The 14,774-nt window shown below is 37.9% G+C and overlaps 1 protein-coding gene across 1 annotated transcript in view; it reads left to right on the forward strand.

Moving 5' to 3' along the window:
* LOC138325952 (3'-5' exoribonuclease HELZ2-like) overlaps window positions 1–14,774 on the forward strand; it is a 31,169-nt gene that overhangs the window by 11,323 nt on the left and 5,072 nt on the right. The window contains exons 4-15 of the mRNA XM_069271971.1: window positions 1,455–1,549; window positions 2,481–2,678; window positions 2,818–2,857; window positions 3,408–3,526; window positions 3,873–4,010; window positions 4,131–4,188; window positions 6,594–10,296; window positions 10,468–10,553; window positions 12,636–12,773; window positions 13,127–13,264; window positions 13,511–14,142; window positions 14,424–14,645. Of these exons, the coding sequence (XP_069128072.1) occupies window positions 1,455–1,549; window positions 2,481–2,678; window positions 2,818–2,857; window positions 3,408–3,526; window positions 3,873–4,010; window positions 4,131–4,188; window positions 6,594–10,296; window positions 10,468–10,553; window positions 12,636–12,773; window positions 13,127–13,264; window positions 13,511–14,142; window positions 14,424–14,645 (5,567 nt within the window). The remainder of the gene's footprint in view (window positions 1–1,454; window positions 1,550–2,480; window positions 2,679–2,817; window positions 2,858–3,407; window positions 3,527–3,872; window positions 4,011–4,130; window positions 4,189–6,593; window positions 10,297–10,467; window positions 10,554–12,635; window positions 12,774–13,126; window positions 13,265–13,510; window positions 14,143–14,423; window positions 14,646–14,774) is intronic.

Consider the following 14,774-nt stretch of genomic DNA (forward strand, 5'->3'; position numbering starts at 1 on the left):
GTATGTTTATAACCCTTTTTTACTGTACCGATATGGTGGTATGTTTATAACCCTTATTTACTGTACCGATATGGTGGTATGTTTATAACCCTTATTTACTGTACCGATATGGTGGTATGTTTATAACCCTTATTTACTGTACCGATATGGTTATATGTTTATAACCGTTATTTACTGTATCGATATGGTGGTATGTTTATAACCGTTATTTATTGTACTGATATGGTGGTATGTTTATAACCCTTATTTACTGTACCGATATGGTGGTATGTTTATAACCCTTATTTACTGTACCGATATGGTGGTATGTTTATAACCCTTATTTACTGTACCGATATGGTGGTATGTTTATAACCGTTATTTACTGTACCGATATGGTGGTATGTTTATAACCCTTATTTACTGTACTTATATGATGATATGTTTATAACCCTTATTTACTGTACCGATATGGTGGTATGTTTATAACCCTTATTTACTGTACCGATATGGTGGTATGTTTATAACCCTTATTTACTGTACCGATATGGTGGTATGTTTATAACCCTTATTAGTGTACCGATATGGTGATATGTTTATAACCCTTATTTACCGTACCGATATGGTGGTATATTTATAACCGTTATTTACTGTACCGATATGGTGGTATGTTTATAACCCTTATTTACTGTACCGATATGGTGGTATGTTTATAACCCTTATTTACTGTACCGATATGGTGGTATGTTTATAACCCTTTTTTACTGTACCGATATGGTGGTATGTTTATAACCCTTATTTACTGTACCGATATGGTGGTATGTTTATAACCCTTATTTACTGTACCTATATGGTGGTATGATTATAACCCTTATTTACCGTACCGATATGGTGGTATGTTTATAACCCTTATTTACTGTACCGATATGGTGATATGTTTTTAACCCATATTTACTGTACTGATATGGTGATAATTTTATAACCGTTATTTACTGTACCGATATGGTGGTATGTTTATAACCGTTATTTACTGTACCTATATGGTGGTATGTTTAGGACCGTTATTTATTGTACCGATATGGTGGTATGTTTTTAACCCTTATTTACTGTACTGATATGGTGGTTTGTTTATAACCTTTATTTACTGTACCGATATGGTGGTATGTTTATAACCCTTATTTACTGTACCGATATGGTGGTATGCTTGTGACCGTTATTTATTGTACCGATATGGTGGTATGTTTATAACCCTTATTTACTGTACCGATATGGTGATATGTTTATAACCCTTATTTACTGTACCGATATGGCGGTATGTTTATAACCCTTATTTACTGTACCGATATGGTGGTATGTTTATAACCCTTATTTACTGTACCGATATGGTGATATGCTTATAACCCTTATTTACTGTACCGATATGGTGGTATGTTTATAACCCTTATTTACTGTACCGATATGGTGGTATGTTTCAGGCATCATTCATCAACAGAATATCTCGGTTTTGCCCCACGTGCAAATATCTCTACAGATTTGGGACGAGTTTCTCAAATCTAAAGCATCATTTCAGGTATGTTGGGTTGTTTGCTATAAAGATACTGATTTAATTCGCCACCACTATCAGCCCAATACTTGATTTTACAATGAATGAATCTGATCAAATCACGAAGAGAGAGAGGTATGCTATCAGGCACTAAATAGCACACGATCAGTTATTTTGGTTCATATATTCAAATATCAAATAAATGTATACGTATCTTCCTGCGCTTATAAAGAATTTTTACGTCACTACGTTGTAACGAGAAAATAGTTTTCCATTCTCACAAAAGTATGCAAACATATATATTTTTCACATAACCCGATGAAATTAAAAAATAGTGATATCAATGCTTTAAATTTCAATTTTGCAGACTACTTACTTGATGATTTAAAATATGTTTTATGTAAAATTCTGTTGATATTTTTTTCTCCAAATCAATACGCAACGCACTATTTTGACGTTAGGAAAACGTCGGTTTTTTGGGCTATTCTCCGATTATATTTTCATAGTAAGGAAAAGGCTAAAGGAATAGACCAAACAGAAAGTCAGATTTAATATGAAAACAACCAAACTAATTATATCCTTATGCAATATCAATATAGGCCTACTTTAAATATTAGGTAGTGAAACATGTGACCCCTACCCTTCAGTATCCTCTTCGATGTGACAACACTGACTTTACTCTTATAAGCATCCTCGATATGGTTTTGTTATGACATATTCTAGGGGTGGATATCACGATAGTGACAGTGTCCCCTGGAGTATCGAGGATGTACTATTACATGCGTGGAATATTAACATCTGAAATCCTCTTTGGTTGACTTGGACGATTTTCCTCAAAAATGTCTTGATTAAATCCTTATTGTAGGTTAAGAACATATTTCATTATTTGGACTTATAAAAAGGGATTGATTTTGTTTTATGATTTAAACCGTTTTATGCTTATCTTCCATTTGAACAGGAAGTCTTAAAAGTCGCCTCGGAGATACAGATTTTGGCTGATGTAAAGTTTGAAAAGTCTGATGGCCGATCGCTCGGCATCCCCTGGACTATATACAATGACCTGTTGTTTGTGTACAACAGACTGCCGTGGGGCCCTAGTGTAAAGGACGGTAAACTTAAGGCACTGCTTCAGTGGCTGCGATGTGGACTAAATGAGGTAAGTGTTACGTTGGCATGGAAACTGTTTTTGCTACTTGATATTTTATTTGTATTCAATCTTTTGTAGCACATAACCTCTAATGGTTTATTGTGAAATTGCTTTGAACATAACATTCATGCATTTCTTCTATTTCAAGGGAAAAGTGCCTCAGGTGATAGCAGAAACATGTAAAAAAGGTAACTAAACAATGACGATGATAATGTCCTTAACTAAATAATGTCACTGATATTACACAAAATAAATAAATACATTTTTATTCAGCCATTATTTTTGCATATGGAACCAATATTGATCTTGATTCGTTTGAATTGTTCTCTGTTTCTCTTCAGTACATTTATTTTCAAAATCAGGCCTCCAATCCTTGATAACTATCCTAACAAACAATATAATATGGCTGTATTAACTGTTTATACTTGTAACCTAGGTTATTACTGCTAACGATTCATAGCGTTAAAATGGCATCACCCTTTGTTACATCGTAATCTCTCCCAGGGTGCATTGCGGTCCCTATATTCAATGAAATGTGGGGATCGCAATGAACCCTGGGAGATATTGAAAACGGCGTAACGATTTTAGAAATAAAACCAATTTGGAATTTCACGGGATAAGAGTGTTCCCTCGTTTATTAAGAGAACGAACGCTTTCTCTTTTGTGTTATATCCCAATAGCATAAAATTCTACCCAGATTCCTCCTTAAATAACTCTTTATACACATTTTGTTTTTAGTAATGGTTGATTATCCGGACCAGCCTTCTATCCTTGAAATATGGGCCCATGCCCTACACGATATGGGTAAACTGGATCTGGCAGTCCGTAAGGCGGAATCGGCACTTCTGCATGCTAAGGTTAGGGGATTCAAAATTTCTAGTACATGGATTAGTTTTCTTCATTACATATTTTTTGAGTATTTTCCTTTTATGAGTTATGTATACAGTATAGGCGATAATTTTTGCGGGATACGGTTTTCGTGGGACATTGGTATTGTCACATAAATTAATCCGCGCCATCTAATACATATTAGTAATAGACATATTAAGTTTACTCTCTAACTCTATAAATTATTTGTAGGCGAAATCGCGATATTTATGGCCCACGAAAACCACTGGGTATACGTTAGATACGTTACGTTATCATGGCCGTTGACCGAAATGTTTACACGGCGATTTAAAATAATACACATTTATTTTAAAGAGTCCAAAGCAGAAATCGTCACTGGAAGTGTTTATAAAGGATCTTGCAACAGAGGAATGCCTACAAATCAAAGCAAGAGACCAACAAGGACCAATCGAAGCTTGGCTGGAGGGTAGCAATTTCAAGGAACCTCAAATTGTAAGTTGTCTTTTATCCCATTAATGTGATGTAATCTAAATTGTCAACACGTGCTCGGTCGTTATAAGTGGTAATGTTTTATGGAAACATATTAATTCACTGTTTTCTTCTATCGTACAGAACAGTCCCAGAGTTGAGAAATTGAAAGAAAGCCACGTCAAAAAACCACATCGCAGGCGTGAGTATTGTTTTCTGAAATATCAGTTTGTATTCAATGTATTCTTGATTTCCGGAGGTTACTATTACTCTTGTTTTAACATACATTGACTATGTGATAGCAAAATCAAAGGCGTTCGATTCAGGTGTTCAGGAGAAAACAAAAACTGCACAATCATAGGCATAAAGATACTCCCAATTTATCGAGGAAAAGGTAAAGGTAAATAAAGACATTTCTTCATTAAAGATTACAAAAGTGTGACGCCCATCTTCAAAGCCAGAGTGCACATGCAAACGGTCAACCGATTTCTTTCGATGTACATATCCTGTCTGGTATTCATTTTGAATATAATAACCGTGATAATAACTTCTGAAGTAAGGAAGATGCTTAACACTTTAGTGGAATATAAATAATATTTCAGCCATACCTGACAGGATTATCCCGCTGTTGCTAGGGAACATATACTGAGAATACATGGTAAGTATCTTACAATATGAGGTTTATTTTGGTGCGAGACTTATGAAAGCCGAGATGACGAGTCTTTGCCGATTAATCTCGGCTTTCCGTGTCGAGCGCCAAAATAAATCTTGTAAGATACAAACCGCGTATTCTGTTAATCCTGTAACCATTAACCATTATGACATTCAAAAGGAAAGCTAGTTATTTACTTGGTTTCGCTCGAAGCGAGACGCTTCTTTGATGCGGAGGAAGGGATTCATTCACTATACCGAATGAGAGTGAACTCCTTTTTACTACCGTGGAAATATATAATCGCATTCGCAAACAGTACAGGCAATTCTGTCTAGTATGTAATACAACTGAAACAATATAGAAATGCTAAAAAAAATAATTACCCACCATACAATTACTTTATAATGCATACCTTTGCCATGAGCCAAGAAAAAGACGACACCGCCATTCGAGATTTTTCGATATCGTAAAAATGACGTAATTCCATGAATGTGACGTCACTTTTTAGCTGGGCAGAATGACGTTTCATTCACGAGAAGGTTAAAGGTTTGGGGTCAAGTTAGAAAAAGTTTCGTCAGATGGGCAACAAATTCACGTGATCGTATTGACGGACAAAGCACCAGTTTATCCGGCAATAGTTATCGGTCAGTATGTGTGACAGTTGCAGGATAAAACCCTATCTTTACCTGGGAAGGGACAATACAGCTCACACATCCTCAAAAATGACATGACGTCATCAATACATGCGACAATTATTTAGTTATGGAATAGGAAGAGTAATTTCCAATAACTGACAGGGTTTTCCCGCTGTTGCTAGGGAACAGATTAATAGAATCTTACATGGGTCTGTGAAGTGGACAGGGATATCTCAACCCGAGTGAAAGATTTTGGCCGGTCAACCTGAGGCTTGCCGAGGGTTGACGGCCAAAATCTTTCACGAGGGTTGAGATATCCCTGTCCACTTCACAGATCCATGTTTGATTCTTTTTCTCCCATACTTAGCAGAAAAAATGATGAAATTCCACTTGGTTTCCAGCTTTTTCATCGCGCCATTATCGCAGGAACGTCGTTATGCGTCAAAATTGATGACGTCATCTACAATGAGCGCCGTAGTTACGCCGCATGTTTATTGTCTAGCGCGTGTGAGCTGTCTTACACCCAATGTGTAAGATAGAGATATCTTTTCCCTAGCAACCACGGGATATCCCTGTGAAGTATGGGAGAAAACACTGTCTTTTATGGGAAATACAGCTCATACGTCCTAGACAATGGCGTGACGTCTTCAATACATGCGACAATTATTGTTGACGACGTCATGAATATTTATGCACCGCGACGTTCATTTTATTTTTTGTCAAACAACTGAATTTTCACCATTTTTCGTTAACTTTAACCTGAGACAAAAATCATAACTGGGTCTATCAGGAGGACAGGGATTTTTCTCAACCCTCGTGAAGGATTTCGACCATCAACATTTCACTCAGGTTGAGATTTCCTTGTCCACTTGAAAGATCCATGTAAGATTCTTTAATTATTTGGTTATGCAGAAATATTTAAAATCATCTTTTAACAGGAGTTTTCTTTTTCCGTCAAATTGATAAAATGTTTTCAATACCATGATAAAAGTAGGAACATCGGACTCATATTAAGTAGAACGTATAAAAAGAGAAAACTGGCTGTCAAGTTATACGTGATGATAGTTATGCAAACATCAAAACATCGGTCGATAGTAGGTGTTACATATTTGTTTGGAACTGATTTTTTTTCGTAACTCACATTGAACGTTTCAAGCTAACACAAATCGACCCTAACCAAACTACATGTTAATCACTATCGTTATTTTAATTCTAGAAGTACTAATATGTAGCTGATATAATAGTATTTTGTTAGTTCATGTATTTCATTATTGCCAGCTTAATCCAAACAGTAATGGAAAGATATTTTTTTCATTTCAGCCAAAGCAAGAAATTCAGTAGTATCGGCTTCTGGCGATTTTACAAGATTAGGTAATGTGGAAAGAATGAAAAGGGACACAACACGTTCACACTCAGCATCGCCCTTCGGTGATGGTCATGTTAAGAAGAAAAGGCGGAGACGAAATACAGCGGGATCCGACATCTCATCAACTGGGAATAGCAAAGTTTCCTCTCATAGCGTTGTAGATGAGGCCGACTATATCGCAAGGTTAGGAGATGGCGACGAACACTCGATAGAAAGTGATGAAGAATTCAGTGTCTCAGAAATTTTCAGATCAAGTATTTTTGACCTTAATTTATCTCCTCCGCCTGAAAGCGACTGCTCTGATGCAGAGTCGATAAGAAATGCCGATACGGAGACACTGTTTGAGCAGAGTATGGATGTCGACGCGGAGAATCTTGAAGACGGAATCAGAGAAACAGAACAGAATCTGATCATGAATGGAGCGGATCTCTCTCCTAGATTTGTTGAGAAGTATGCTTCTCGTGATAAAATGAACTACTACACAGATAACATGTCAGTAGACGAGCTCAATTCCTTGCTGCGAAATGATCCACGCCATTTCAAGAAATGTATTCTCAAGATCGAATCAGCCCACAAGGCAATCGGCGAGTTGATGGAACCAGAAGGGGATCTTAAAGAAATAGAGATCAGTGGGAGATCGAAATGTGGAAAAAACTTCATGGAAGATGAAGTGGTCGTAGAAATCCTTAACGATGAAAGCAAAGAGTGCAGCGTTATACCCCGCTTACAGAAAGCACTGAGGCCACAAGAAGCACAAAAGACTTTTGGAAAAGTCGTTGGTAGACTTGATCGAACCCGATTCCGAAATATTGATCATCCTGTGCTGGTGTGTGGACTTGATGAAATTGAATACCATTTGATGCGTCCTCTTGACAAAACAGTCCCCAAGTTAGGTATATCAAAAAAGCATGTTGAAAATGATTTCCAGGTGGAAGTTTATGACTACGATTCAAGTTCCTGTGAACTGACATACAGTCACGTTGTTAATATCAACCCAGCTCTAAAGCACAGTTACGTGTTTCTGGTCGTATTCATACGCTGGGATACAGTTTATCCTAAGGGGGCAGTGATCAAAGTCATGCGATCTGACGGTGGGACCAACAGCGGACTGAAAATCCTCGAGCTTCAACATCAAGTGCCAACAATCTACAGTTCCGATACTGTCCAAAGCGTTCAGAGTATCATGTGCAGAATGCCAGAAGAACCAACACCAATTTTAACGGAAGGCCGGATCGATCTTTCCGAATCCCACTCTGTCTTTACAATCGATCCAAAGAACTCAAAAGATCTCGATGATGCACTGAGTATTAAACAACTTGAAGATGACAATGTTACAGAAGTAGGAATACACATAGCAGATGTTACTAGCTATATCCACAAAGGAAGTCCTATTGATGAGGAAGCAAAAGTAAGGGCGACAACTTTTTACCCTGGACAAAGTAAACAGCCCTATCACATGCTTCCTGAACCACTCAGTCAAAATCTCTGTAGCCTACTTCCAAACAAGAAGAGGCTTGCTCTGTCAGTGTTCCTGTACTTCAGTCAAGATGGAAAGCTACTCACCAATCGTACACGCATACAGAAAACCGTTGTCAAATCGAGACGACAGTTCACTTACCAGGATGTACAGGACATAATTCTTGAGCGAGCGGATAAAGATGAGGCTTTTACCTCCGATATCATTGCCTTGTTTAAGATTGCAAAAGCATGCCGCTGTAAAAGACTGGGTGACTCAATGCATTCGCTCCCAACTGAGGTGGATTTGTTAAACGAGAGAGAAGGTGATTCCATGTTCGATACACTAGAAGCTCATTTTCTAGTTGAGGAATTTATGATATTGGCAAACATCGCTGCTGCAGCTTTTGTGTGTTCAAGCTTTAGAGACTCTGCGATTTTGCGATGCCAGGACGCTCCATCAGCTGAGAAAGTAAACAGGTGGTTGAACGATTATCCCCGGATTGCTGATATCATCCTCAGACTGCAAAACATCAAGCCAATCCCACAAAGACAGCTGAAGGTGGCTAACGCACCGAAAGCAAGGTACCGAGTCGTGATCGAACTACAAAAATGGATTTGGTCCTGCTTAGAGCAACATGTGAAAAATGGTAACTTCAGAGAAGCCTGGAAACTTATCGGAAGCGACGAATGTCACCCTGAACAGGCAATTGCTTGGAATGAATGGATATCTTTTCAAGAACATGCAGAATACAGATGTCTTGGCTCTGTGACCAACCGAAAAGAAAGATGGCATTTCACACTCAGCATCTCCCCATACACCCATTTCACTTCACCAATTCGACGTTATGCAGATATTGTGGTTCACCGCCTCATCCATGCTGCCCTTAACAAAGAAAAAGTTCCCTACACGACAGGCGAAGTGGATGACATTTGCGGTCACATCAATGAAGTTTCAAGGAGAGCGAAACAGTTCCAGAAGCAATGTAAAGCCTTGTTTTACGGTCATGTTCTACGACATAGTCCTGCGATGTTTAATGGCTTCATAGAAACAGTTTCCGACAAAAGTATTCAGCTTCTAATTCCAGGAATGCATGGTCTTCCACAAGCGTGTCGGGAAGTACCCCTCAACCTCCTTGGTGTTTCAACTAAACCAAAGATTCAAAAGGATGCAGATGACGATAGGCCTTTCGACATTCTGACCTTACGCTGGCAAAAGCGACTTTACTCACACAGGGGGTATGCCCCATCAACGAGAGGTCTTGACGAGCTCCGGGTTGATCCACATCAGAAGGCCATCTTTCAGCAATATACACGATGGACCGACATTCTTAAAGCATTGTTTAGTCGAAACACGGCATCACTTAGGAACATTTTCTCTGTACGTGCTGATTATCAGGAAGGCGATCAGCTGAGATCATATGTTCCGGCTTGTACGAAAACAGTAAAAGATGTAAGCTCAGAAGTCAGAGACGGGGCGATTACAAAACATTTATGTGAATTCACCATGTCTTTTAATCATGCACAAATTCTCTCAGTGCAAATCGGCGCAGAGCCGCAGAAAGGGGTACTAGTGCCAACACCACAGATTCTTCATCTAACTGACAACGTCAAGCTCTGCTTACAGCATCCAAGTGATCCTGTGAAATATCTGGCAAAGTATGCAACCAGAAAAGCTCATCTAGAAAACTATAAATCGAAAGAGGAGTACCTCCAGGTATGGCTGTCGTTGATACGCATGGAAGCTGCAACTATTGCAGGTCATGATGACTCAATCACCGTAAACGATCTTCCTGTGAAGCTGAATGAAAAAGACGGAACCTTTTCCATGACGTTTGACTTCTGCGAAGACAGGAACATCGAGTTTAGCAATATGTCGATGGACTTCCTTTTACACGGAAATGAAGACGACGACAACAGTGATGAAACGAAGTACGTGTCTAGTTCAGATTACCTTTGTCTGAAGTGCTGCTACGATGTAGACGATGTCACATACAAACAAATGAAAGGATCACCGGGAGAGAAGAGGATCTGGCTGGCGCACGGACAGGTGGATAAGATCAAGAAAATGAAAAAGAAAGGAAGAATCGAAGTGCACTTCTTACTTCACCCTTCAAGTGCAAGTATACCGCCACAAATCCTGAACAGCGACAAGAAACCGCATTGCAGTGTAGATATTATGGTCAAACCAGAATCTAACAGGTACGTAATTTACTGACTTTAGTCGACTCCTTTCATATGGATACATCGCAAACAGATATTTCATTCATTAAACCAAAAGATTGTTTAAAGTCTACTCTCAGTTGAACCAACTGAATAAGAAATTATTGGTTTTCAAATCTGTTTTGATAACGTTATAAACTTACATTTTAGGAGAACAGAGGCTGCGTTGCTTTGCTTGGATAAGGCAAACGGTTTGGCACAAGCAGTTGCGTTGGGATACAAGATTCCGCCTCTCGGTTTGTATTGAATCGGATTTTTTTTGACCTTGTGTGTATATATATGTCTAAATTTTTAAACATTGTCCTTACAATACGATTGGTGCTTTAAAAAAAGTAAACTATTTTCAGAAATGATAAAACAGTTTTGCACCATCACTTATAAAAAAAAGGTTATATAATTCGTTACTTGTGTCATAATTTAAAATATTTGTATTTTAGGTCACCTGAGACGAAGTCTCAAATGACCTATTCTAATCGCTTTTCTACAACATGTTCCTGTGGCCTTGGTGATGAAACAGCTGAACAGTATCTTTTTATATGTCCATTATTTAATGAACCAAGATCCTCACTCAGAACCAAAGTACATAACCCTAATATTCCCCACTCGCATTTTAACACAAAAACTTGACTACATGGCCGTGACCATTGTGATAAAGAAAATAATAAATATTTGTTGCAATGTATAGCAGAATATATATCTGAAACTAAAGGATTTTTTAAAGATTTTTCTACGGCAACAGGTTGGGGAGATACACTTATAATATTCATTCAAGATCAAATGATAAATGTTAAAATATTTTGTTGATAATTGTACCATACCGGATTTGTTTGGAGATGGCTAATATAGGCTTTGCCTGATGCCAAGTCCATTTGCATCTTATTTGCAATAACATTTGTTGAAATGTAAATCGCCTTTTATCCGTCCGTCGTCCGTCGTATTTCGATAAACTATTTACTTTTTCGACTTCTCCGAAATCACTGAACCAAATTTGCTGAAATTTTGCAGAAACCTTCCATAGGCAACGGTCAACCAAAGTTGTGAATTATATGGTCCAAGTCCCCCAAGGGCCTGAGGGATGAGGCCAAAAAGGAGTCAAATAGGCTAAAACTTAAAAAAATCTTCTGAAATTCCAGAAATGGTAGAATCAAATACTCTTCATAGATGGAAAGGTCTTAAGGTCCGTTACAAAAATGATTAATTATATGACCCTGGGGCCTCACGTTTTCCCCTGAGGGTCAAGTTTACTATATTTTATATTGGGAAAACAAATTTTTGAGCATTTTATGCTAATTTGTAATAGGAAATAAGTCAAATGTTGTCAGAATTATCAGAATGAGATGGTCATTGAATCCTGTTAACAATTTTTCCATGACTGACCCACAGGAGCCTGAGGGGTGGGGCCAAAAGGGGTCAAATACAAAAAGTGTAGGTAAAACATAAAAATCTTCTCCTGAAATTCCAGAAATGGTAGAATCAAATACTCTTCATAGATGGAAAGATCTTAATACCCTTTACAAAATTTGTGAATAATATGACTCTGGAGTCTGGAGTCTCACGTTTTCCCCCTTAGGAGGGGATCAAGTTTACTATAGTTTATATGGGAAAAACACATTTATAAGCATTATTTGCTCAAATTTAATAGGAAATAAGCCTGATATAGTATTTTAACATCATATCCATATTGGTCCTGGCCGACCCCAAGGGACCAGAGGGGCAGGCCAAAATAGGTCAAAATGGCTAAGTTCAAAAGTCACCTGAATTCACAGATTTGATGGAACCATAGATAAAAAGGATCTTTAAGACACTTTACAAAAATTGTGAATTTAATGGCCCTGTAATCTCTGATTTTTCCCCGGGTAGAGGGTAAAATCTATTATAGTTTATATTGAATAACACTTTTATGAGCATTATTTTATAGGAAATTAATCAAACTTGGTTAGAATTATTACCTTGCGATAGCATTTTCACATCATATCCATATTTGTCATGTCCCAGGAGCCAGAGGGGCGGGGCCAAAATAGGTCAAAATGGCTAAAATTTCAAAAGTCTCCATCTGAATTCACAGATTTGATGGCCCAAATAATTTTCATATATTTAAAAGTCAAATTTATAAAATCACTGACTTATTTCAATGGCCTGATGGACCAATAGTTAGTGTTTATATGTATTTGTTTCATTCTGTATCCGCTCAGGTGACCGCTAGGGCCTATGGGCCTCTTGTTCATTATTAACAACCATGGATAACCCCTTTCAATTGGGTCTATTTAGCAAAATATTGAGTTAGAAATCTTATTAAATACATCTGCCCTTATATGTAGGCAAGAATTATTTGGCGGTAGCCAGGAGGATGGAGGTAGAAGTGGATGTTGTCGGGTTTTCGCGGAACAACTCTAAGCAGTACAGGGCAATACAAAAGGCACTCACCAACAGATTTACCCTCATCCAGGGTCCACCAGGTAATTATATATTTAAATTCCCATGATGTTCTTGCTATAAAACGGGGGACTGGGCATTTAGTGTTAACCAAGTCTGGCCTGTCTTTCCCAGTCCTGTCCGAATGTGTCAGAGCACGGAGACTAGGACATTTATGTTTGACATCATTTTAGTTTTCATGGTCTTTATGTCCTAGTTCAATCAAGTTTTCTCTGTTAGCTATTCTTATGTATCAATAATTTTGATTTGCGTTATTTTGTAGACATGTTTTATATTAAGCTTAAACAATGATTCACGTTAACCCTTTAAGCTTGAAACGGGGAAGTGAGGATTGACTTACATCAACCCATTTTATATAATTTATTATTTATTTCAGGAACTGGGAAAACGTTCACTGGCATCAAACTGTTGTATCTGTTTACAAAACTGAACAGAGTGTGGCATCAAGAAGGAAATCCGTTCAAACAAGTGGTATTTTGTGGACCATCGAACAAATCTGTTGATCTTGTTGCAAGTAAGTATATGTTTTATGGGGAAATTCAATCTAATGATCAAATACCCACACGATAACTCGAGCTCAAAATAGATTCAAACGACAAATTGAATCAAACTTTACCTTAGAAACTGGGAAATGGATAAGGATAATTGAAGCATGTGCTCATCGACCACACACAGATCAGGGTTAGATTCACAGTTATTACAAAACCCCTTTGCATTCTGTCGATTTATAATGTGTTAAACCATCATTGTTATCTTGTAGAGTGGACAAAAAGAAAACTTGGAGAGCTGGCGCCGAGAATGGTCCGAATGTATGGATCGTCCCACGAGTGTATGGACTATCCTATTCCGGGAAAACTTCAGTCTGCTAAATCGCGCAGACCTGACAATCGACCAGACAGGGAACTTCAAGACATCGCATTACATCGTCTAATTCGGCAAGAAGGAAAACCCCATGCTGATGAGATCCTTGTGTTCGACAAGTATTTCCAGTCGTTCAAAAATTGCTCTTCAATCGGTGATCCCGAGGTAGCCAATGAGTTTAAGCAAAAGCTGAAAGAATACAAAACTCTTTTGAGCAAAGCAGAGCAAGAAGAACTGCAGCACTATGATGTCATATTCTGTACAACGGCTATGACAACTAACCCCAAGTTCATCCGGGGCACGAAAAACAAAATCTTCCAATGCATAATTGACGAAAGTGGTATGTGCACAGAGCCAGAATGTCTAGCTGCTATCATCACTACCAAGGCAGAACAAGTCGTTCTCATCGGGGATCACAAACAACTGCGGCCCGTCGTCATGTGTCAACACGCCGCAAGGCTTGGCCTGGAGACATCACTCTTCGAGAGGTTTTCGGAACAAGCGATTATTCTAACAACGCAATATCGAATGGTATGCAATAACTATTTAGCTCTATGGATTCAGTTATATATACCAAGAAGGAGTACAAAATTCGGTCAAAAACTTAGTATATGTGACAATAATGTTGTATGCTTTGAAAATTAACTTTCAAGTAACATTTTTTTTATTCCGTATTTACTTTACACATACATTCAGTGATCTGTGCACTCTTAACAAAATGACTTTTATATTACTTTCACTTATTCAAGGGTATCAAGTGATGAAGCAATAGATAAATGTTATATAAAAACGATTTTTATGTGTTTTTTCAGCATCCACGAATATGCGATTTTGTTTCGAAGGAGTTTTACGATAGTAAACTTGAGACTGCGCCTTCATTTGCATGGAAGGAAGATAACCCCCTGGAGCTGTGGAAATATCATGGTGTTCCCCACATATTCTGTCACGTAGAGGGAGAAGAGGAATACTTAACTGTGTCGACTGAGGAAGGAAATGAACAGTCATGTAGCAATAAAGAAGAAGTTGAAAAAGTGGTGAGTTTTATTTTTAATTTTAATAGTTTTATATCCTGTTCTCAATGTTTTTAAACTTTTTATGAATAATAATTTAGAGGTTTCTCTTGACAGTGTGGTTTATAATTTTATATAACTGTGCATTTTTTC

This window comes from Argopecten irradians, chromosome 6, assembly GCF_041381155.1.
Source record: "Argopecten irradians isolate NY chromosome 6, Ai_NY, whole genome shotgun sequence".
NCBI lineage: Eukaryota > Metazoa > Mollusca > Bivalvia > Pectinida > Pectinidae > Argopecten > Argopecten irradians.